This window comes from Saccostrea echinata, unplaced genomic scaffold (genome assembly GCF_033153115.1).
Source record: "Saccostrea echinata isolate AGI-Se365-2 ecotype Australia unplaced genomic scaffold, CSIRO_AGI_Sech_v1 ptg000030l, whole genome shotgun sequence".
Lineage (NCBI taxonomy): Eukaryota > Metazoa > Mollusca > Bivalvia > Ostreida > Ostreidae > Saccostrea > Saccostrea echinata.
This window is the reverse complement of record NW_026889779.1, coordinates 35986510-36012545: the sequence shown is the minus strand read 5'-3', so window position 1 is coordinate 36012545 and position 26036 is coordinate 35986510. Positions and strand designations below refer to the sequence as shown.

General features: G+C 34.2%; 2 protein-coding genes across 2 annotated transcripts; both read right to left on the bottom strand.

Moving 5' to 3' along the window:
• Nucleotides 1-5496: 5496 nt before the first annotated feature.
• Nucleotides 5497-6937, bottom strand: LOC133196785 (uncharacterized). The gene is made up of 6 exons (XM_061332644.1): nucleotides 6574-6937; nucleotides 6406-6457; nucleotides 6107-6314; nucleotides 5933-6001; nucleotides 5718-5799; nucleotides 5497-5625 (listed from the first exon to the last, which is right to left on the bottom strand). The coding sequence occupies exons 1-6, from the start codon at nucleotides 6660-6662 to the stop codon at nucleotides 5571-5573; spliced, it is 555 nt and encodes a 184-aa protein (XP_061188628.1). The 5' UTR covers nucleotides 6663-6937; the 3' UTR covers nucleotides 5497-5570.
• Nucleotides 6938-20356: 13419 nt separating this feature from the next.
• Nucleotides 20357-21890, bottom strand: LOC133196784 (uncharacterized). Its single transcript, XM_061332643.1, has 6 exons — nucleotides 21438-21890; nucleotides 21270-21321; nucleotides 20971-21178; nucleotides 20798-20866; nucleotides 20587-20668; nucleotides 20357-20493 (listed from the first exon to the last, which is right to left on the bottom strand). The coding sequence occupies exons 1-6, from the start codon at nucleotides 21524-21526 to the stop codon at nucleotides 20439-20441; spliced, it is 555 nt and encodes a 184-aa protein (XP_061188627.1). The 5' UTR covers nucleotides 21527-21890; the 3' UTR covers nucleotides 20357-20438.
• Nucleotides 21891-26036: the final 4146 nt, after the last annotated feature.

Here is a 26036-nt window from a genome sequence, read left to right as displayed (position 1 = left end):
TTATACAACAAAACATTTCTACATTGTGCTGTATATACTGTTGTATCTGAAAAAAATTAAGACCGTTTTCTGTTACTTAAATTTGTTCTTTTAAACTGCTACAGTTTTAGGGAAAATAACAAAGGAACTGCAACATCCTCTTTTTTCTCATTATTCAAATATGTGACAAACGACTGCAAGAGCTCAATAGCTCATCAAAATGGTATCCATTTAATAAAAAATCACAGGGACGGGGTGCCCCTTTCAGACCTACGTACAAACCTCACGTTTTTGTTTTTTTTTTTTTTTGTTTTTTTTTTTTTGTTTTTTGTTTTTTTTTTACACAGCCCTGTGCAGAAACCTATATCTACTAAGTATATATAATTATTATAGTTCCTTTGTTTGAGCACATTTTTAGGCCACATTATAAAGTCCAAAATCTATACTTAATGCCATTTATTTATTTATTTTTAATTTAAATTTAATTTTAATTTAGTTTTTTATCTTATTTATTTGATATTTGAATATGAATAATAATTCAGTTACATGTCATTTTATATATAAGTAACTTTATATATATTTTATATATAACTAAGAACATTCAAAAAAGTTTAATTGTACATGTATCGTGGTACACGTACATAGAAGTATACGCCATTTTAAAAACTGCTTTTATCAGCCTATGGAAGTTTTCATTATTATTATATGAAAAATGATTTTAAGGAAATACAAAACACTAAATACAACTTCTTGAAATCGAGTTTCTGTGGGTTTGGCGGCAACGTGCATTTCGCCCGCGGACCAGAGAACCAATAGACTGATTTCCGATAATTGCGGTACTGCTTTTTAGGTGGGCAAATTGATGAAATGCGATGTAACAGTGATTGATTAATACACATATCATTTACTTATCTGTATACTGAAAACTTCGCCAGACTACATGGGCTAATTGATTCCCCGTGACAGATAGACCGGAGACACAATTTGGTTTGTGGGTTCAGCAAAAAACACCATGCATGTCTGGGAACCCATTCATACATGTATGATAAACACAGCTTTGATTCATAGGTATATACATGTTCCTTCTTGCCCGGGAGAAACGTAAGAACATAATTAAAACCAGCATTTACTGTTATATAATATTGATCAACTAATATCATGGAAGTTATATACTGTTATGTAATATTGATCAAGTAAATATCATGGAAGGTTTTAATAACTTTCCTACATAAGTCCATTTACCTTGAAAAGTTACAAAAGATTACAAAAGGTGACGGACGCTCGTTGAACACTGCAGATAAACCTTGAATGTAAACAGTGACCAACACGCGGATAACGGTAAATGGACAGTTAAAAACGTACCACCGTCAAAGTTCGTCAATAGTTCACTATGTTTTCTCCTGTCCTGGAAAAGTCTTGATAATGCAGATGTGTATACCTGTGCAAAACGCCGACAGCTTGGTCAGTTTACGTATAACATATAGCAATGAAACTACTGAAATCTGGATTTACATGTTGTTGGTATATGGTTTGTCCAGTTCTATCTTTTGCTAACGATTTCCTTTTACGATTTGCCGCTTACAAGCAAGTGAACGCTCTAGCCGTGCATTTGAGGACAATGTCGGAGACCAGTGTAGTAATCCCCCTCTCCCTGTCTTCTGTCACCGTGGAAAGTGCAGTTCAAATGATAGGAAATGCCATTGCATATTGCATGTGGGTGGTTCTTAAACCGTATGCAAAACTTGTAAGTTTCATTTCCAGAGGAATCTTTACTTTAGTCCAGCGTATAACAGGAGTAGATGCCAGAAAGCTGTCTTGTGGTGATAAGCCTTGTTATATGATGGATTATATATTTAAATCTACTGTTACCACAGCTTCCTATATATTGAATGGATTAATGATGCTCATCACTTTTCTCATTGTGTTGACCATGATGTTCACGCTATTACTTACCCCATTTGTACCTCTGGTGTTAATCGTTTCGGTTGTCATCACTCTTCTCATTGCTCTATCCCTCATCACCGTCATCTCGCAGATGACCAAGACACTTTCTAGTGCCTTCACCACAATTAAAAAGACAATCGGGATCATTTTGCTGATTTCAACGGGTGGTGTTTCCATGGTCCTCGCTTGCATCACTTCATGCGCTGTGGTTCTGTGTTGGATATTCATAATATCTTCCATGCAGATTATTTGTTTTACAGTTTCTGCCTTTATGATTGCTTCGCTTTTTATCACAATTCTTATACTGACAATTATCGGAAAGGCCATTGAAACCGATGTTCAAGAAAAACCAAACGACAATACTAAGCTATCTCTTACTTTTTCCAAAAAATGAGTAGACCCCGATGCCATTTAATACCTTGCTTTGGCATACACGCGTGACTTTCAATGCAAAGTTCAGCATTGCATACTAGTACTTTTTGGTTTGTAGAGTATTGTAGACATATGCAATGTATATTGAATTTTTTTCGCATATGTGAGAAAAGTTTATATAATATATATGTGTCTGCATCTTGACACAAGGAGGGTTTTTGCATAGAATGGCTCAGAGGAAACATCACGATATAAGATGACCATGTTTATGTTCGAATAGGCCCTAAAAAATTGAAAGGGAAGACGTTGTGAAGAAAGTTCGGGAAAACTGTGTTAATTCTTAAATGAACTACATTATGTGAGGAGACTTTGTGATAAGTGATTAAGTGTAAAAGAAAGTCCTCCGCATTACGAACATTGCCTACATGTAATTTCCGCTACATTTATTTATCCGATAAACAGATATATATTTTCAGGAGAAAAAAAATTAAAAATAAATGAAGTTAATTGCTCTGCTCTTTAAGTTAATGTTAAGTTGTTTTTTGTGTGTGTGTGTGTTTGCTCTATGTAGCCCCCAACCCCTTTTAGTTTCTGATTTTGTTTATATTCAAGTTTTACACATGTTTTGACCCTTCTAGTTGAAGATTTCATCAGTGCAGAGTGCTCTCTCTGTCTGTTTGTCTGTCTGTCTGTCTCTCTCTCTATAATGTATGAATCCGTATTGACGGTATGTTTTTCATAGCTGACTTTTTTGATATTAAAGTTATTAAAGTTCAAATAAAACCTGCCATTTTTTTATGTTTTTTTGCCGTTATTAAAACATTGTTTAGAAACAGTTGTTTTCTTGAATAACACTATAATAAACCATTTTCAATGATGATGAGAGTCATGTCCGAGATTAAGTGAAGATACTGAATCTGCCCATAGGCTTCTTGTTTTATGGGAGAAACAGAAATGCCTCCAATAAAGCCACGGAAGTAAAGGAAAAGTAATATTACATGTATATAAATACTGCATGTATTTGAATGTAATATTAAAAATTTTCACCCCTCGAAAATTAAACCATTGTCAACCTCGGCTGCGCCTCGGATGACATTGGTTTTCTTGGGGTGAAAATTTTCAATGTTACACTCAACTACATGCAATATTTATATAATATTATACTGAATGTTTTATACACATACATATAAGAGTGAACCTTGCGCGCATAAATTCTGCGCAGTCACTATTTTTTGAAATATCGCCCGTCGTCAAGCAGTGTTGACTGTTGCTATGCTGGAGGGCGTGGCTCCATCATTCAGCGGGTAATAGTGTTTTTTAACAAATGTTTCTCGACGAATTCAGATTCAACTGATTTACATGAAAGTATAATATTATATCATGCAGACCTTGTAATGTAACTGGAATGTCTACCCAAGATTAATATATTCCTAGACTCGTAACAAATATCGTCTCATTTTTGCGTCTTGTTTTGACAATGCGTCTAATGCAAATGATGCTAAGTCCTGAAAATCTCTCTCTCTCTCTCATTTGGGAGGCTGCGAGTCAGTGGCGGATCCAGAGGGGGGTTGCACCCCCCTTTTGGATTTACTAGAGAGAGTTAGAAAAAAAAGAGTCCAGAATATTTGTTGTCATTTACTATAGAAAATATTCAGTGAAAAGGCAATGTAGTAATGTATGAAGAAAATTCAATTGTGAAAAAATGGACCCCCCCCCCCCCAAGAAATAGGACTTTCGGGTTCGAAGATTTTTTTCCTCTTTTTTTGTCAAAAACTTGTTGGCAATCCAAATCTTTTTACTTGGCTGATCCCCCACTTTCAAAAACGATACAACGTCCCTGTAGTATTCCTGTTAAACTGCAAACGTACGTTATATCAACTCTCATTTCCTCTCCCCCCCCCCCCTCTTAGAAAAAAAATTCTAGATCCGCGCCTGCGAGTTGTCCATGTCTGAGTCCGCGCCTGCATATATAAAGTTTTCCACACGTCTTAATCTCTAACTATCGCAAATCTTCTTTTATTTACTAATTCACTCACCAGAAGGCGCACTTTACAAGTTTCACTTATGCTTCTTTTATTGTCTAAATTACATAAATTAAAAAAACAATTACCTTCTTTTAACAGTTTAATACTTTCAAACAAAGCTACTTTTCTTAAAATATACATCGTTTATACTGTGTTTCTTTTCTTTCAGTATATATTATCTATTTGTTACAAATTCAATATAGATTTTCACCAGATTAGACCCCTATTTTATTAATATTATGTAAGTAAACAACAGAACGAATATTTGTATTCTTAAGAATTTTAAAAATTAATTCACATATCATCTAGTGAAGCTAAGTACCGACCATTTATTTCAAATCGCTGATGTGTAACCATAAGTTCAGTGGAAAATTAAATGAAAAATACTAGTACCTGTCAGGCCCGTAGAACGCGGGGGGGGGGGGGGGGGGTACAAATACAAGATTTTAAATGTTCACATTCACTTTAATTACTGTTTTGTTACTTAGTTATTCTTGCTGCTATTTGTGATAATTTTTATGAAAGCCTTCTGATCCTTTATTTGTTTAGCAAAATATCTAACATTCCACGAAACCATTTTAATAAATGGAATTATCAATTGGCGTTAAACAGAGTTAATCCCATAAGGTAATTTTCACACCTTGACCACGACAAGGATTTATGGTGATTTTTATAACAATGCTGTTTATCTGACATGTTGATTTAATTGTCCATCTATAGAATGTCACCCTTTTATCTTATCTCTGTGTGACACTTAATTTCATCTTTGTGTTTGATTGGTTTTACTCAAACTTGTTATTTGTTAGTCAGTTGGAGACAGACCGTCGTGCCGTCAAGACCAAACTGTAGTCGGAAAGAAATACCTAATAAATCTAGAAAATATCCAAAGTTGTTTTGAACATCTTTATTCCTTTCTATATATATAGTAAAACGGTTTCCTCTTATCAAACGCATTTGAAGCACTGGGATAAGAAGCGCCATAGGCCGAGTTGGAAATACGTTAATTACTCATCACGACAATATTATTTATGACTTTTTGCTTGATTATGTCGTCAAATATATTTTCTGTGCAACAGGTCCGCGTAATTTTTAAACGGCCCTCGTATGTAATGAATTCCATGTTCAGTAATCTCTATAGTTCACTTCACATGTTCGGCAGAATAAAGAAACATTCAAATGAAGTTTCATGCAACAATACTTTATTAAACATATTTGTTTGATTAGGAAAAAATAATGCAATGCTCAGTAGCTTCATCTTTTTCTTCTGCTCTGAACCTTGGGTGTGACGTGGCTTAAGTAGTCCAGTCTGAAAACAGATCGTAAAATATAAACAATTTTGTATTTTTTAATGCCCAGTAACACATAAAATCAAAATACTTGAGAGTAAAATAATGGTACCTGATGCTGAACATCTCTGTGTGAAAATTCAACCATCCGGCCAAGTTTTTCTGCTCTTCGACTAAGTCGTCCAATTTCATTGCTAGATTGAAATATAAGTAACTTTAGTAAAATGATGACTGATTTAAGGTAAATCTCCACCCATAACTTTTAAGCTCATGAAACGTTAAATTCAATTTGCATTTTCATTCAGATTTGGCGAAAGTTATACTAACCTAATGCCTTCTCTGTCTCGTCTGCATCGTTCAGCAAAGCATTCAAAACCAGCCTCATCTGCACATTCTCTGAAAATATTAGTAAACAAATTATTAATAAGCAATTCGTCCACTTGTGGTGAGGATATAAGTAGCAAAGATAAAACACGAAGTAAATTTTATAACAACATTAACCTTCTGCTAGACCTGCCATTTTGCTTTTCAGGTCTTTCATTGCAGTGTTGAACTGTCGAACAAACTGAACAGAACCAACAACAGAAGTAACTAAGAGCAGAAAAGCCAGAAAGAAGAGCAGATCTGTTGCCGAGAAGAAAGACAGAGCAGCAGCAGAAGTGGTTGTGGCAAAGCTGTTGACTCTCTCACCGAGCGACAGCAGCTCATGCTAAGAGAAGGGAAAGGAAGAGTTAGAAAGTACCAGAGATGTGAGAGACTTATTGTCAGTACACAAAACAAATAAACATTCAATAACCTACCCCTAGGGTGGTACTCATCTCCTTACTTAACTGCCACACATCACATCCCAACCTGCAAAAAAACGCAAAATGTGTTGCTATGGACGCTTTTCTTGCAATATTGAAATAATTTGACGTTATTTACTACATTTATTTATACAATTGACAAATAAACTTTCATTTACTTACTCATACATGTCTATATGCATTGCACGTCCTGTTGATGACAGAAATGTGCCAAGAAGGGTGGAAGATTGAATAAGCATAGAGGTTCTCATTTTTGCGTCTTGCTTTGACAATGCGTCGATTGCAAATGATGCCAAGTCCTGAAAATCTCGTGCTTATATACTTTCCGGGGAATATGCATGCCGTTGATTGGCTGTATTTTGCTCGTGCTGATTGGTTTCCAAGAAGTGGGTTGTCCAATGAGCGAAGAGCGCCAAAACGTTGTACTCACGTCAAAAAAACAAGATGGGGTTCGGTTTTGTGCTTTATGATCTACAGTGTTTTATCAATTATGCGAAGTTCTCACTATAGCATCATGTATGAATGCGTTTGTTGGAACCATCTATAAATCTTCTCTAAGAATATAGTGGGAAACTATTCAAACATCATGTCTTTGCCTATAGAATTTCATAAAACTATGTCTGAAGTCGCTCAAGAGAGCTCCCCGTTATGTTTAAGAATTTTTCATGTGTAAGCCTTACAAATTTCTACCTAACTTTTGACATAAATTTATCAAATACAACTAAGAGAATCCTTTTTTACAAACATTTTAAACATTCCGTTTTTAATTGCTTTGAAAAATTCCATATTGCTGTTCCATGGAAAAAACACGGAATATGTCGAATTTGATGTTAAATTTCAGTAAGCAAAAGATCACTTTTTGAAAATCATTCCTAATCTAAAAACTTTGTATTAACACGGGGAGTTAAAATTTGTACATCTAAACACGACATTGAAAGTATTTATGTAAAAATCCGTGTTAATTTTTTTTCATCTTCTTTTGTTTACAATGACGTTACTAAGACGCCATGACAACGATATTCTTCCGGTAAATTGTCTCGTGTTGTTTTGACAAGGATATTGTAGTAAGATGAACTTTTTGAAAAGAACCTGAATCATTATTTAAAATTAACAAGAGCTCTATAAAAAGAGCTCCATAAAACAAAATCGTTCTTCATTTTCGGCGGCTAGAAAATCACACATTTCCTGTGATTCCAATGCAGATATTGCTTTAAATCGGTCTCAATAAATTAACATCACAGGGACATGAGACAATCTTAGCAAAATCGGGTATATAGTATAATAGGCGATTATTAGGGGATTCCCCTATTATACTATATACCCGATTTTGCTAAGATTGCCTCAGGTCCCTATGATTAACATTTTGCATTGGATACAAATTCGAGCCTATAGGCCTATCAATTTTGTCAAATATTGCCACGGCATGCAAACATTCATTGAGGCTGGTAAAATCCTATGAATTTGGACCTTAGTGAAATTCAAACTAATAAAAAGTTAAACTATTTTTCTACTCCTACCTTTCCCTTACAACAGTGCGTACATTAATCCAAGTGGTATTAATAAAATTCCAAACAAACGACATTGGTCAATGTGTTAAAGCCGCCATTACGACATCATAAAGTAGTGCATTTGGCGGAATAATTCAAAGGTAGCTAAGTTGGTGTCTGATTCTATTTTTTATTCGAAGTAAGAATATTAATTATAAGTAAGTTGATACTCAAATAGGACTAACTATGTCATACACAAGACCACAGCAGACCTATTGTTTTGATGATTATATTTGGTACTATTTGCACGAGTCCATAATCTCAGTAACGACAACTCAGGATCTAGGTGAAAAAAAAATAACTAAGGCCATCTTTAAAAAATTGTTTATTTTCCCTCTACCGCCACTGGCTAAAAATGGCTCGACTCAAAACTTGTTAACCTCCAGGAAACGATATATTTTTTAAAAAATTATTTCAATACATTTTGAAAATTCGGCATTGATATTGAAATTTTCAGGGAAATATTTTCCCACTTACCTACTGACCCATTTTTTTTATACCCTAGATCGGGAGAGGGCAAACAGACATTATTTTAAAGATGGCCTAATATGGTTTATGTAGTTTGCTTCGAGAAATAAATGATGTAACCGTCAAAACTGAAATAAAGAATATATTTATTAGCATCCGTTTCATGGGGGAACTGTCCCCGAACTGAACCATCAATATTTCTTTAGGACCATATCCAGCAAATATTTATGCTTTAAATTGTGCCTGTTTGGATTCAAATTTTACTAATAATATATTGAATGTCTATATATATGATCAACGCCACACCCAAATCATTCATTAATTAGTAATTGTCTTATTAAAACACATTGATAATTCTTGAAAATATTAGAAAGATAGAATTTCAATCACATCGCAAAATGCTATGATCCATTCGTATATGATTTGAAATACAATATTATTTTGGTTAGTAACATCCATTTTACTTTTTGCTGAGTAGACGATATAAATACATGTATATCGGTAAAATACATTCAGCCTCAACTATACGCACAGTAAGTTTTCCTTGGAAGTAGAATATTTGTGTTAAAACAATTTTACCGTGTATTTAATTTTCTAAAGAAATGCAAAATGACGGATTTTTTTTTTTTTGGGGGGGGGGGGCAAGAAATTAAATTAAATATTTGGTAAAACCCAGACTATTCATTCTGAACTTCTGGCCCCAGGATCATGAAACAGACTTAAACTTAAGTCAAATTTTCAATCGCCTGTAAAATGTTTATTAATTATTGAATTAATTTCTAAATTTGCAGATAACACCACCTTTCGAAAGCAATTTTGAAAAATATTTAATTTTTTTTCTACTTGACTTCCGGGGCCTGGTTTTATCCTATACTCTAACCGAAAGTTGATGTATCCTGTCTTAACAAGAATAGATATGGGTTACCCCATAATCAAGATATTCGACTTTTAATTTATTCGAATTTTCATTGTGCTCAGATGATTTCTAATAAAAAACAAGTATTTACTGACAAAACGTCAGAGATACTCAAGCTGTAGAAAGCCAACTATAAAAGTGCCATAAATATCCTAAAATGACATATATCATATTTAGGCTACTGAGTTTCAACATCTTTTGTTGAATAAAATATGCATGTACTAGGAAACAAACTGCATATACACATATATATCGTTACATGCATGTAGTGACTTTATCACAAAGTTGCACATGCCTAAAAAATAGTTTTAATTTAACATAGAACATAGACTAAATATAATTAATCGTATAATTTTAAAAATGTATTTAACACCTCACTCATTTTCAGGAATATTTAATCCAAATAGCATGTTACAGGCCTATAGCAACGTTTTCAAAGTGAAGGGGGGGGGGCTCCAAAAAAAATCCCGCGTACTATGGGCCTGTGCTACATGTGTACCATCTAACTTTCCAATGATAGAATCTTCTATAAAAAAAAAAAAAAAAAAAAAAAAATTAAAAACAAATCCAAGCCGTTATGGATTATCAAAGATAGCCCAATTTTTTTAAATAGCAAATTTAAACTATAGATCGATGAAGGATAGATTTTAATTTAATTTTTAATTTTGTGCTATCAAAGTACTATCACTCAAAGTATAGGCAGATGTTTAAGATGGGTCAACCTGTCACCTTTTAGAGTAATCAATGAACTCGTCCAGAAATGCATTGACGGCCGTTGTTAAACGCAAAGGAAATCGCGAGATCGGTTGCGGCTGTGGAGCAATACTGAATATAGTCCTTCGTCATAGAATTGAATCCGACATTTAACACTTAATATATATTTTGAATATACAGACCTTTTGAAAACTTCATTTTTGTTTCTAGAAATGTTTTTCTTTTCAAAAATAGTACATTTTTGTGTTTTTAAAACTGAGTAGATCGATGACCTAGCATCGTTTTAGATAAATCAGCCCCTCTAGCCAAGTCTAGGGCTTGAGTAAAAAACCTGCACTTGTTATGAAAGTGGTGTATAGTTCTAAACTTCTTCATGTCCGTAGCAAATACTGTTACCCAGTCTACATGATCTAAGCGTCACTAGGGAACGGTGCTACGAAGGCCTATTAGGATCAAACTACGGTAAAAAAAAAATTAAAAGGCGTTATAACGCCTTTTCAAAAGGCGTTATAACGCGAAAAAGGGCGTAATAACGCCTTTTGAAAAGGCGTTATAACGCGGAAAAAGGCGTAATAACGCAAATAAAGGCGTAATTACGCCTTTCCAAAAGGCGTTATAACGCGAAAAAAGGCGTTATTACGCCTTTCCAAAAGGCGTTATTACGCCTTTCTAAAAGGCGTTATTACGCCTTTCCAAAAGGCGTTATTACGCCTTTCCAAAAGGCGTTATTACGCCTTTCTAAAAGGCGTTATTACGCCTTTCCAAAAGGCGTTATTACGCCTTTCTAAAAGGCGTTATTACGCCTTTCTAAAAGGCGTTATTACGCCTTTCTAAAAGGCGTTATTACGCCTTTCCAAAAGGCGTTATTACGCCTTTCCAAAAGGCGTCATTGCGCCTTTCTAAAAGGCGTTATTACGCCTTCCAAAAGGCGTTATTACGCCTTTCCAAAAGGCGTTATTACGCCTTTCTAAAAGGCGTTATTACGCCTTTCCAAAAGACGTTATAAGGCCTTTCTAAAAGGCGTTATTACGCCTTTCCAAAAGGCGTTATTACGCCCTTCTAAAAGGCGTTATAACGCCTTTCTAAAAGGCGTTATTACGCCTTTCCAAAAAGCGTAATTACGCCTTTCCAAAAGGCGTTATTACGCCTTTCTAAAATGCGTTATTACGCCTTTCTAAAAGGCGTTATAACGCCTTTCTAAAAGGCGTTATTACGCCTTTCCAAAAGGCGTTATTACGCCCTTCTAAAAGGCGTTATTACGCCTTTCCAAAAGGCGTTATTACGCCTTTCCAAAAGGCGTTATTACGCCTTTCCAAAAGGCGTTATTACGCCTTTCCAAAAGGCGTTATTACGCCTTTCCAAAAATTTATAATATTATTTATAATATTAAAACTATAATCTTAATATTGCATAAATAAAGATGGCTTTGGTTCAATCTTTCATATATTTACTATTTTAAAATAACGCCTTTCCATTTTTGGATACAACTCCTTTTCAAACAGGCCGGTAGTACGAATGTGAGGGGGGGGTCCCCCACCCCACTTTTTGGGAGAATAGTCTTGCTATAGTTTAAATATAAAAAAAAATCATTAATTGATTGCTTGGTCCCTTAACATTTTGTTGCAGTATGGTTAAACTCGGGCAAGTCATTGCATTTAAAAAAAGTTTTACCGAAAAATTAGAAAAAGTTTCCCCTCAAGTTTAGGCAGTTTATTTTTTTTCGGGGGGGGGGGTTCTTTTTTTTGTTTGCTTGTCAATTTTATGGGACCCCCCCCCCCTCACTTTTAAAGCACGGGCCTGTCAAAAACATAATAATGGCCCTTCAAAAGGCATAATAACGCCTTTTTGAAAGGCGTATTAATGCCTTTAAAAAGGCGTAATAACGCCTTTTGGAAAGTTGTAATAACGCCTTTTAGAAAGGCGTAATAACGCCTTTTGGAAAGGCGTAATAACGCCTTTTAGAAAGGCGTTATAACGCCTTTTAGAAGGGCGTAATAACGCCTTTTGGAAAGGCGTAATAACGCCTTTTTTCGCGTTATAACGCCTTTTGGAAAGGCGTAATTACGCCTTTATTTGCGTTATTACGCCTTTTTCCGCATTATAACGCCTTTTCAAAAGGCGTTATTACGCCTTTTTTCGCGTTATAAAGCCTTTTGAAAAGGCGTTATAACGCCTTTTAAATTTTTTTTTTACCGTAGTTTGATCCTAATAGGCTTTCGTACGGTGCACAAACCTGTGCTTGCAAGACCAAATAGCCTAGGTCTACACACGTGCGAAGATCCTATCCGACGAGCTTCGGAAATCACGTTACTTTGCCGAGAAGTTACGATTGCGCCAAATTCACAAAAATGCGATAAACATAGTTTTACACTTGAGAAACACAGTTTAGGAACAGAATCTCTTATTTTGTATGGGAGATGCACAATTTTCTGTGAAACTAGATTTCACGACTCTAAACCATAGTTTACGATCAAAACTATAGTTAACAATAGTTTTTTTGTAAATTAAAGATCGGCTAATCCTAGTTACAGCATTATAAGATTTTGCTATGTAACGACAATTGTTGTTAAATATATATGCATGTATATTTCTTGTTGGCATTAAAAGTAAATGTTCTATTATTTTAAAGCAAATCTAGTTGGAAATAAAAACAAAAATGACAGGAAAATTATTGATTAAAATTTTATTTTTTTTTTATTTAAAAAAATGCGTGATCTGTCATTAATAAAATACATGTATATCTTATATTCATCTGTAAATAAAGACATTTATAACACAGTACATGTAACATTGCAGGCGCGGAATTTATTTTTCAACAACCGAATTTTCTTCATAAATAAATAAAAGTGGCCTTTTACGGAACAAACACAACAATCTGGGAATTCTCTCTCATTCTCTCTCTCTTAAATTCAAAGGAGGACGTTGAAAACCCCACAACCCTATCTATATCCGCCACTGCATTTCCTCTCTTTCTGTTTCTTTGTTTTGGTGATGAGATGTGGCGGGAAAATGCTTGGCACATTGTAAAACGCGCTTCAACCTCCTCTGCTTGAGCAAAAATCTCGTAATATTCTGTCTTTTAAAAAAATTAAAATTTTATCATATTTTTAAAAATTTCCCATAGGAAATGTATATATACACGACATTTTAAAACAAATACAATTAATCCTGTTTAAATAGAGAAAGTAATATTGATTATATATAACTCGGTCTTTTGCTTTAGATAATGCTCAACACATGTCCTTAATATTCTCTGCACTGATCCCATTATCGTTAACAGGTGTTTAGATTCATAAACTATATTTAACAACTCTTAACTATAGTTTACGAGTGTGAATTATAGTTTATTACGATAAACTATGATTGGCAAATGTGAATCATAGTTTAGCTCTCAAAACTATAGTTTACGATCGATAAGTATAGTTTACGTCTGTTAAATATAGTTTGTGAGTATAAATGACAGTTAACTATAGTTTACAACCGAAATCTATGGTTAACGAATGTAAAACATATTTTATCTGATAAATATAGTTTCACGATTTGTAAAACTTTGATTAACAACTCTTAACTATGGTTAACGAATGCAAATTATAGTTTACATATGAGAATCTATATTTATCAGCAAAATCTATTGTTAACGTTTATTTACAGGCAGATAAACATAGATTAGCATTCGTAAACTACACTATACAACCGTTAAATATAGTTTTACAAATGCAAACTACAGTTAACGAATCGTTAACTATAGTTTACAGTTCATAAACTATAGTTTACAATCGATAAACCTAGTTTATCAACTGTTAAACTATGTTTATCTAATTTTTGTGAATTTGGCGTGCTATAAATATAATTGGTGAAAAGATTTATCATTATCAGTCGAAGTATGACCTATATATTTCGTGAAAAAGACTGAGGAGGCAACGAGCGTAGGAATACGAAAACTTTTTTCTTAAAATCTTTTTACGTTAATTTTGTTTTCTTTAACGTATTAAATATACATCATTATTCTTAATATTTGTTGTAATGTTGTATCTGCTGATCATGAATGGTACTATTTTTTACGGAGCAATTGTGTGAAGAGTACCTGACTTTAGTAATATATCTTGAATAGATAATATCAGGGACCTATATACTAACCTGCTAATAGTAATAGTATATAGGTCTCTGATAATATGCACTGATCGAATATATTAAAAATGTCGTGAGGTAATTTTCGGGGAATAAATGAGTGGTGTACAATAAAGAGGCTTGACCAAGGAAGTCTGGAGCGATATATTTGAAAAAAAGTCTCTATAGAAGCGAACTTTGTCTTATTGAAGTAGGTTAATGATTGATAATTTGATAAAATACAGGTTTGAAGTAGGGGTGCCTGAAATATTGAGTTATCTACCTTAAATTGTGGTAAAAACAAGTAGGGGTGTCCTGTATACGAAACACATGCATGTGGTCAACAATCTAGCTCGCCGACTGGAAAATTCGACTCACACCATGAAAAGGTATGTATTAATCTCGGGCAGAGAGCAAATTTAACAAGCTAATACAGAGAATTTGTGTCATCCGCTCAAGGGAAAAAAAAAGAAGAAGAAGATCTAGAGGGGGTTCCGGTGTAAAGACGAATAATTTTTCAACGACAAAATATGACCCCCAGCCGTAGAAAAAATCGAGCCCTAGGGGTAATTTCTTTTTATATGTGCGTCCTATAAAATATTGACCCCCATTGAAAAATGACCCCTCTTCCAACAGAGTGATACCAAATTTATAACAGGGGATTGATGCCAAGGTTTGAACCTCAATGTTTAATTCTTCTTTATGCCCTTTTTGACCAACACTGGACGAACGCACAATTAAAATGCAATTTTACATGCATATTTCTATCTTTTAAACCTATTGTGTTCTCAGCACATATTGAAAATCGCAAAATGGCTACTATTGGTTATAACTCTTAACGTAATCTCCCTTTATGACTGTCTTCCATTTGTCAGTTTCATATTTGGATATTTGACTGATTATAAACATTCATTGCTAAATAACAGACAAGGGGGATCTTCTTGATTTTCAATGGTAAACATGTCTCCCAAAGTATTCAGCATGCTTTGAGTATGATCAACTTTTTTTTAAAAAGTGAAGGAAAAAAATGAATGAGATAAGTTTTCGGAAATAAATACGAAAAGTTATGCAATGTAATATATATATATTTTTTGAATGACATAAAAAGTCGTGCAAATGAGGTAGAATGTATCGCAAATGAAATAATATCTCGTGCGAACGACATACTGTGGATATATTTTCTAATGAAAAAAGGTGAAGATAACGAACAGTGATGATTTTAAAATATCCACAAACAATACAATTCTATTTAAACAGGGCGTAAAAAAGACCCCGAATTTGCAGAGGAGGGATCAGGTGCCTAGAAAGAGTTAGCATCCCCTGTTGACCCGTCACACCCGCCATGAGCCCAATGAATAAATTTTTATCAGGTAAACGGGACATTCCGTCGTCGAATTTAGTATATAAACAAAGGCAAACAATTGACCCAATTATAGGTTATATTTGTTGACAGGGTCATTGATACGACCATTGACTTTACGAAATGCTGACTTTAAACGATGTTGTTGAAACCCCTGTAACATCACCTTACATGTATCTGTCAATAGTCTGCCTCGATTTAGAAATTAATCGTGCTCTTGGGTATCGATTAAATTGGTAGACGTAAACGTCAAATGATAGTGGAAAATAGCTATGGCTGGGACGATACAACTTTTTCTATATCGATACGTATCACGATATTTGAGCCACGATACGATATGTATCACGATATGTTGAATTGGTTATAAAATGTTTTTGTATTGAAATGAACAAAACATTTCTTCAAAAAAAGAGTAATTTATTCAAAGAAGTTGTATATCTGTTGTAAAACAAAATTATTTTAATTATTATTATGTTAATTATTATGTATTTCATATTTAGCATATTCATTTTATAAACTAAACCCAAAATGTTAACCTAACAAAGAAAAACATAAGTCAGAATTTTTTGGCGATATTTTTTCATATGTATTGATATGCGTATCGTCCTCACACAGAATCGATATTATCGATATCTCGATATATCGTCCCCTCCCTAAAAATAACTACATAAATAAGGAAAGTTGACGATAGAAACGGCTGAAGTTATCCCGTTTGTCAGACAATTTAATTGTTAGTTGGTCTTTATCGTCTATAGTCAGTAGAACGTCCATATATGAAGCAGACGTGGCAAACATGAGAAGGACATAAAATTTCTGCATGTCTGAAATACATGTCGAGGCCTCTGCTTGTGGACTGTTAGTCCCCTAATGTCTCTTATACAGAAGCTAAGTACTTCTGTACGAGCTTGAAAATACGGATATATATTTAACTGCTGTGGTAAAATTTAGAACTTTATTCAAAATTAAGGATTATCTCCTTCATACATAGCTCTAATCCTTCGACGTATTTGGCTCCAGCCTTTGGCACATTTTTTCAGCTTTCCAAAGTCTTTTTTATTTAAATATTTTAGATTTCCAACGTTTCGGCTTGAGCATCACTGAAGAGACATACTAGAGTCAGGTGTACTTTTTTTAAATTTCCAAATAAAAATCAGTAAACGACACTAGTAATTTGTCAAGATGACTGTGCATCTGGTGCAGCATCAAATTTGGCACCGTATATGATTTATCTATTTACAATCGTATAATGTGCATTCAATTTTATTTATAAACAGTAATCTATGGGAATTTCTTTTCAAAAATATAGAAATAATAAAGAAGAATCCCAGTATAATGTACATTCAAGCCTGTTAAATGGTCGTCTGAGAATAGGATACATACATGTAAGAGGAAATTTTTTTAAATCCACAGTGATACATTTGTCAAATCAATATGAAAAAAATTTCAATACATTGTATATTGAAATAAATTAATGTTTTCAGTTTATCATTAAAGACAGACCATTTTATTGACCTTCCAGGTAAATATGTGGATTTATTTTTTCTACATTGAACTAAAAATAGATTGAAAACAATTCTGAAAAGTTATTTCACCTGCATCCGAATTCCACTAAATTGAACAATGTCATAATATTCAGGCATAAAGAAACGGAGAATGAGGAGGGATTGCTCTCCCCCTTTTCTGAATTTAAATCTTACCAATTTCAGTCTCGTACCCACCATTTCTTTTTTATACAGTATATTTTAAAAAAAATCTCTCCTACTTGAGTGGACAAGGTGAACATTACATTCAGGCTCATAGAATCAGGGGTGGGGTGGGGTGCGGTGTCCTCCCCCTTCCATTTTCATGAACGCAATTTTTATTTTTTTCGCTTGTAAATGTTCATTGCAAGTCTGGTTGCCCTATCCCTACCTTTTTTGATACAGTAGAGTAAAAGGAAATCCCCCTTACATCAATAAACTTTTTGAGGGGTTCATTAAAGATATTTTTAAGGTAACTTGTCATTTTGCCTCTTATAATGCCCCATTTCCCCTTTCGATGCTATGCCTGACATTCATTTTTTCTACATTGCATTAAAAATAGATTTCAAATGCAAAATTATACTAGTTATGCTTATGTTACATTAAAAGTTTAAATCTAAAGTTTAAACTTATCTATAACTATCTGAGGGTGATACTTATGTTAACTTCATTTCTCTCACTGTGATTTGCTAGGACTTGAGCAAATGTAAACAAAAAACTTAATCAGTTTGTATCAATTTACTCGTTGAATCATATAATAAAACAATTATTGCTGCTTTTTTCAGTCAGTACGATGATTTTTCACCATCGAAAAACAATGTTAACCTCGCCCTTTGGGCTCGATAAATCTTTTACTCCTCTCGGTTCTGAATCATCGCATTGATCTTTAAAAAAAACCCAGCAATAATTGTAAAATGTAATGAGATCAACATATCATCGATTTATTCTCAATTTAGCTAAGGTGAGCATTTTGGCCAACAGGTCTCTTGATTTTTTTTTGCCCCCCCCCCCTCCCCCAAATTTCAACTTTAATCCTCTTTAATCCACATGGGGTCATTATTCTACGGGGGTCATTTTTCTTCACGTAGGGTATGCAGATTTTTAGGGTGATGACACTTTTTCTACGGGCAAAAGGGTCATTTTTCGACGTTGAATAATGACCGGGGGTCATTTTTCGCCGTTGAATAATGATCTCGGCAAAAATGACCCCCGGTCATTATTCTATGGGGGTTGTTATTCGTCTTTACACCGGCCCTCCCTGGATTTGCTGAGTTATTAAATGCACATAAAAAAAATGACTTTTAACACCCCCCACCCCACCCCCCACCCCCCACCCCCACACACACAGAAAATATGGGCCACTGTTCAGAAATAGGTTTTTCACTTTTGGGAAAAAGAGTTGTCCAGGTTTGTTTGTTTGTTTTTTTTTTTTTTGTTTTGTTTTGTTTTGTTTTGTTTTTTTTTGACAAGAAATTTCTGGGTTGGAAATTTTTGAGGCGAACTCCCTAGAAAAAATCCTGGATCACGCCTGGAAGAGGGTGGTAGAAATGGTAAAAAAAAAATTTGCAGGAGAAAAAATAAAAAGGTTGACCTTTTCGCTTTTGCCTTAAGGTCACATAAATTGAAAGTTAGATGTTTATCCTTGTGTGCTTTTATGTGCTACGTCTTTTAACTGTTTAATACTTTCAAAAAAATTAAGGGATTCTTTAATTTTTTTTTAAACATAAACATTGTTTATACTGTGTTTCTTTTCTTTCAGTATATACATGTATTGTCTATTTGTTACAAATTCAATATAGATTTTCACCAGATTAGACCTCTGTTTCATTAATATTACGTAAGTAAATAACAGAAGGAATATTTGTATTCCTAAGGGCCGGTACACACGGTAAGACTTGCCTTATAAGTCTAAAACCTTACGTTTTGCAGGATGTGCGGCTCTCGTGTTCACACGTTAAGGCAAGATTTACGAGATTATATACATTTCCGTAAATCCCACGTGTTTCCAGCCATAAATCGTGCATTCGGTCATTAAAATAGAAGAATAGATTATCAGACTTCATAATAATTATACCAACAAGTACATTCACACTTCTTTAAAAAAGAGGAAGAGGTTGAACAGAAGCATTTGTGGGTATTTTCATTAGCTTATTCGAAAATACTTTGTGTTCACTTCAATATACCCACGTGTATGGTTTGATAAAAATAGAATGACATTTGGGCGAATGATTTTCATTGGTTGAGAAGAAAATTTCAGCTAAGTCTTGTATTAAGGACAGACGATACGTTCCTCATTAATATATAATTTTTTCCAAGATTTTGTCATTGAAGTATTGCTACTTTAACATGTTTACTCGCAAAAAATTAAGGTACCTTACCAGTTACCAGGCTTTTGTGCAAGATACCAGAGGAAAGTGTTACCTATATAATCCTTTTGGGAAAAAATTTATTTGCCAATATCCCACTTTTTGTGTTTCGATTATTTCAAGACAATAAGAAACCTGCTAAGAAATCAGATGGTAGTTAAAATTTTGAATATTTTTTATACATTACGAAGATTTGCAAAACAGATATTCGAGGAACGTATCATCTGACCTTAAGAAATAGAGCAGTGCTCTATTCAGACTTGTAAGGCTCGAAAAACCGTGTATTAAGGGTGTACACACGGTAAGGCAAGAACTTAAGTTCCATGACTTACAAGGCAAGCGTTATCGTGTGTACCGGCCCTTAAGAGTTTTAATTTTGATTCAATATTATCTAGTGAAGCTAAGCACCGACCATTCATTTCAAATCGCTGATCATGTGTAACCATAAGTTCAGTGGAAAATTAAATGAAAAATACTAGCACCTGTCAGGTCCGTAGAACGCGGGGGAAGGGGGCACTTTTTTTCTGAGTATAGTATTTTGCTATAGTAAATTTTGCTATAGTAAATTTTTCTTTAGATGTTGCCCCCCCCCCCCCCCACCCCCAACTTGTTGTAAGGTCGAGGACTGGCAAATTCCAGGATTTGGACAGTAAATTAGGTTGGTTTTTTTTTGGTCAGATTTTTTGGGAAGCCCCCCCCCCCCAATTTTGAAACCGTTGCTACGGGCCTGCCTGTAAATTTATATTCAATGATTTAATCGAAACATTACTGTTCGTAACATTAGTGTACAAAACACATTGTTAGAATACGTTGAAATAGGGACAGCTCCCTTTACTAAAAATGGGACCAGTACGTTTTGTATTTAACTATGTATATATGTAATGAATTCCATGTTCAGTAATCTGTAGTTCACTTCACATCTTCAGCAGAATAAAGAAACATTCAAATGAAGTTTCAGGCAACAATAATTTATTAAACATATTTGACTGTTACATAAGGAAAAAATAAGCTGATGCAACGTCAGTAGCTTCATCTTTTTCTTTTGCTCTGAACCTTGGGTGTGCCGTGGCTTAAGTAGTCCAGTCTGAAATCAAATCGTAAAATATAAATAATTTTGTATTTTTTTAATACCCATTAAGACATGAAATCAAAATACTTCGGAGTAAATTAATGGTACCTGATTCTGAACATCTCTGTGTGAAAATTCAACCACCCGGCCAAGTTTTTCTGCTCCTCGGCTAAGGCGTTCAATTTCATTGCTAGATTGAAATATAAGTAACTTTAGTAAAATGAAGACTGATTTAAGATAAATTTCCACCCATAACTTTTAAGCTCATGAAACGGGAAATTCAATTTGCACATTGAGATTTGGCGAAAGTTATACTAACCTAATGCCTTCTCTGTCTCGTCTGCATCGTTCAGCAAAGCATTCAAAACCAGCCTCATCTGCACATTCTCTGAAAATATCAGTAAACAAATTAACCAATTCGTCCACTTGTGGTGAGGATATTAGCACCAAATACAAGATAAAACACGAAGTAAATTTTATAACAATATTAACCTTCTGCTAGACCTGCCATTTTGCTTTTCAGGTCTTTCATTGCAGTGTTGAACTGTTGAACAAACTGAACAGAACCAACAACAGAAGTAACTAAGAGCAGAAAAGCCAGAAAGAAGAGCAGATCTGTTGCCGAGAAGAAAGACAGAGCAGCAGCAGAAGTGGTTGTGGCAAAGCTGTTGACTCTCTCACCGAGCGACAGCAGCTCATGCTAAGAGAAGGGAAAGGAAGAGTTAGAAAGTACCAGAGATGTGAGAGACTTATTGTCAGTATACAAAACAAATAAACATTCAATAACCTACCCCTAGGGTGGCACTCATCTCCTTACTTAACTGCCACACATCACATCCCAACCTGCAAAAAACACAAAACGCGTTGCTATGGACGCTCTTTTTGCAATGCAACAAATAATTTGACGTTATTTTCTTAATTAATTTATAAAATTAACGAATAAACTTTCATTTACTTACTCATACATGTCTATATGCATTGCACGTCCTGTTGATGACAGGAATGTGCCAAGAATGGTGGAAGATTGAATAAGCATAGAGGTTCTCATTTTTGCGTCTTGCTTTGACAATGCGCCGAATGCAAATGATGCCAAGTCCTGAAAATCTCGTGCTTATATACTTTCCAGGGAATATGCATGCCGTTGATTGGCTGCTTTTTGCTCGTGCTGATTGGTTTCCAAGAAGTGAGTTGTCCAATGAGCGAAGAGCGCCAAAACGTTGTACTCACGTCAAAAAAACAAGATGGGGTTCGGTTTTGTGCTTCATGATCTACAATGTTTTATCAATTATGCTAAGTCCTCACTATAGCATCATGTATGAATGCGTTTGTTGGAACCATCTATAGATCTTCTCTAAGAATATAGAGGGAAACTATTCAAACATCATGTCTTGCCTATAGAATTTCATAAAACGATGTCTGAATTCGCCCAAAAGATCTCCCCGTTATGTTTAAGAATTTTTCATGTGTAAGCCTAACAAATTTCTACCTAACTTTTGACATAAATTTATCAAATACAACTAAGAGAATCCTTTTTTACAAACATTTTAAACATTCCGTTAATAATTGCTTTGAAAAATTCCATATATCTGTTCCATGGGAAAAACACGGAATATGTCGAATTTGATGTTGAAATTTCAGTAAGCAAAAGATCACTTTTTGAAAATCATTCCTAATCTAAAAACTTTGGGAACACTTCTAGTATACCGGTCCCTATAAAAATGGCGCTAAAATAGGTGCCGCCGAAGGCGGTGTACAATATAATACGATCGCGTGAGCGATCGACAAAATCGATAAAAAAGGCCACAAATCGCAAAATTGAGCCAAAAATCGTTTTCCTTGTGAAAAATTGGGTTTAAAAAACTGGTTTTTAAACACAGTTTTTTAAATGAGAATTAAAAGGTTTCGTAAAATAACGTACTTGTTTAGTAGATAAAACTCCATTTTGCGTTGTTTAGGAATGTGGTCACATGATCAGTTTTTGACGTAATCTCATAAATATTCATGACGTGCGTCACTTGTGTTTTGACGTAATGAAGACTGATGAAGAAGTAGCTGATAGGACTCAAAGTGAAATGCTACTAAAATTGCGAGATTTTTGTGAGAAATGCAGGGATTTAACAAGTGATAACTAATTACTAGTAATTGGTTGATTGAATTGTACATCACCATTGATTTGAAAGAAAAAAATATTCTGAATATGGACATTAGGAGGTTAGGATATCGAGCTTAAGTAAACGGTAAGTCGCTTTTACCAATTACTTGCCAAAACTTAGCGCACAATATCGGGCATGTTTCAACATTAGACCAAGGCTAATTCATCCAAGTTTCGCAAAACTTTCCTGTTCTTTGTAAGCAAAAATTGCATGAATAAGCCCAAAGTGGTATAGATGCGAGCATGGGTGAATATAAAACAGTTACAATATCCGAGCTATATATACACTAACCCTAATTCGTAGATCGCATACAATGCCATATTTAATTAACGGTCTGTTTAAGTTTTGCATGTTTCATGCTTTACTCCTATAAGATGGTATATCGACACTGTTCAACATTAGGCTGATTCATGCAAGTTTTTGGTCACAAAAGGCACTTGGCAGTGCCTTTTGTAAGCAAAAATTACATGAATTAGCCCAAAGTCAGGAAGATTTAAGAGTGGATTTATAAAACAGTTCCAATCTTAAAACAATATACCCTAACCCTAATCACTCGATCGAATGCGTTTTGTTGAAGCGAGGGGAAAATGGCGGTTTGTTTACATTCTGCATAGCAACGGCAAGGGAAATAACTGCTCATGCGCAATCGCGTGATTCTGGGGACCGGCATACTAGAAACTTCCCAAACTTTGTATTAACATGGGGAGTAAAAATTTGTACATCTTAACACGACATTGATAGTATTTATGTAAAAATCCGTGTTAATTTTTTTTCATCTTCTTTTGTTTACAATGACGTTACTAAGACGCCATGACAACGATATTCTTCCGGTAAATTGTCTCGTGTTGTTTTGACAAGGATATTGTAGATCTAGTAAGATGAACTTTTTGAAAAGAACCTGAAGTATTATTTAAAATTTACAAGAGTTCCAAAAATATTCAAAACAAAATTGTTTTTCATTCTCAGCGGCTAGAAAATCACACATTTCGTGTTTACAACTCCATATTCATGAAATTAAGAATAAGATATTTCAATCAGAAAATGCTTTAAATCAGTCTTAATATTTGAATGATTATTATGTCAATTGATTTCGTTCTGTTTCTGTCATTAATATTTTTGCATTGAATACAAATATTAGAGCCTATGAGGCCTATCAATTTTGTCAAAAAACTGCCACAGCATGCAAACATTCATAGAGGCCTGCAAAATCTTGTGTTATGACCTTAGTGAAGTTCTCACCAATAAAAGTCTAACTATTTTTCTCCTCCTACCTGTCCCTAACAACAGTACTTACGTTAACCCAAGTGGTATTAATAAAATTCAAAACATACGACATTGGTCAATGTGTAAAAGCCGCCATTACGACATCATAAAGTAGTGCATTTGGCGGAATAATTCAAAGGTAGCTAATTTGGTGTCTGATTCTATTTTTTATTCAAAGTAAGAATAGTAAATTATAAGTTAGTTGATACTCAAATAGGACCAACTATGTCATACACAAAACAACAGCAGACCTATTGTTTTGATGATTATATTTGGTACTATTTGCACGAGTCCACAATCTCAGCTATGTGAAAGAAAATAGACGCAAGTTTCGAGATTATCTCCCTTGCTGCGCTCTTTCGTTACTTTCTGCATAAACCGACAGGCGGGACATTTAAGCCTATATATGCCGGCCTATCATAAATGATTGTCGAGATGCACTCTTCAACTCGAAAATTACCAATTTTAAGTACAGGCGTCGGAAAAAAGTAAGGCGTCGATCAACCCCCTTCTCCCCAACTAACTAATAAAATATGAGTCTTTATTTTCTCGAAAATATGTGATTTCTCCGTCAATTATATCTGTATGTGATTCTGTGCAATCTTCTACTTCTACCGGTAAGTGGCCTCCAATAAATTCCAATCTGAGATATCATCCCTAGTATGGCTTTCTAGCTCCCCTCGGATGCCATAAAAATGCACATAACACCATAAAATATTGCATTTGTTCTTTATTTTGAATTCTCATTTCCATGGCTAACAAATTCATCACATCCTGCAGATTCATTAATTATAAAGAATGGATTTCACCGTCATAAGTGAATTGTTTTGAGAATCAAAAAGGGACTGTCAAGGTCCTTACATCATGGTTAAGTCAGATATTGGTGCAAAAACAAGTTTAATCCTTCAACATATTGTGGTTTTAGCTAGCATGAAAAGACTTAAATACTATGTATGTAATTCATTGACACGGTTTGATTCAATAAATATATAAAGCAATTGATAAATAAGGAGGGGAAAATACTACTCGTTACTTAAGAGAGAATGGTAAATTACGGATTTATAGTCCCTGCCTATTTAAATTGCAAATAACAAAGCAAAAGACTTTACAGTACAACCACTGATTTTTTTAACCATTAACCCAAGCAAATGCTGTGTAGATCAGATAAGCACTATTGCAACAATGATAAAATTTTGATCATGTTGATCGCACTATTTCTTTTTCTAATATCATATCAATTAAGAAACAAAGGTATTGCTACACATTTTGCCTTCACAGTTAACAAAAGAAAAGTATTTTACAAATAGTTCAGGTATTTTAAATCTGTTCATACTGTGTTGAATTTCATTGAACTTTGAACTGAAATGTGTACAATAGATAATCATGTAGAATTTATCAATGTTACAAATTCACACAAAATTTTTACTCCAAAATTGTGAACATAAATTCAGTAACATTAATCCTTTTTCCAAATTTTGCAAATAATTAATTTGCTGCTGCTTATTAAGGTCATGAATTTTTGTTCTGTCTTAATCCTAAAAATAGACCATCTAACTAAAATTAAATGTTCTGAATCTGCTACCACTTCACAAACATCTAACAACATTCCATTCTGCCTCACGTGAGAGCATCTTTCTATTACAAATAAAAACCAAAATTCTGGCCAATCAGTTTCCACCTTTTTTAAATGGTTCTGTCTTATGTTGATTCAAGTTAATTGTGGCATAAATTTAATGTATAGTCTGCCCATCCATCACTCTTTCCTGAATTATTAAACGAAAATGCAAAAACTATACAAGATATCCCCCATGTAACATTCATACACACCATCACCTTTGCCATAATTTTGTTTACTACGAAACTCTCTGGGCTTTTAGATTTAGCTGTGCAAAAGAAACACATATTGGAACTACCAGCCAAGATTTCAGTAGCGGCCATTTCACTGGCTATTCAAAAGGACACTCTGACATAAACCTGAATGGGTTGTTGTTAGATGTTTGATAAGCCATAGTGGATGAAGAACATCAAATTTTAATAAGATTAGAAAAGTAGATTTTAGAGTACTTGGTAACAAGACCACCAGCAATACATGTACCAGCCCTCCTCGTGCAGAACAGAAAAACATGTTTAAGCCCCAAGCAT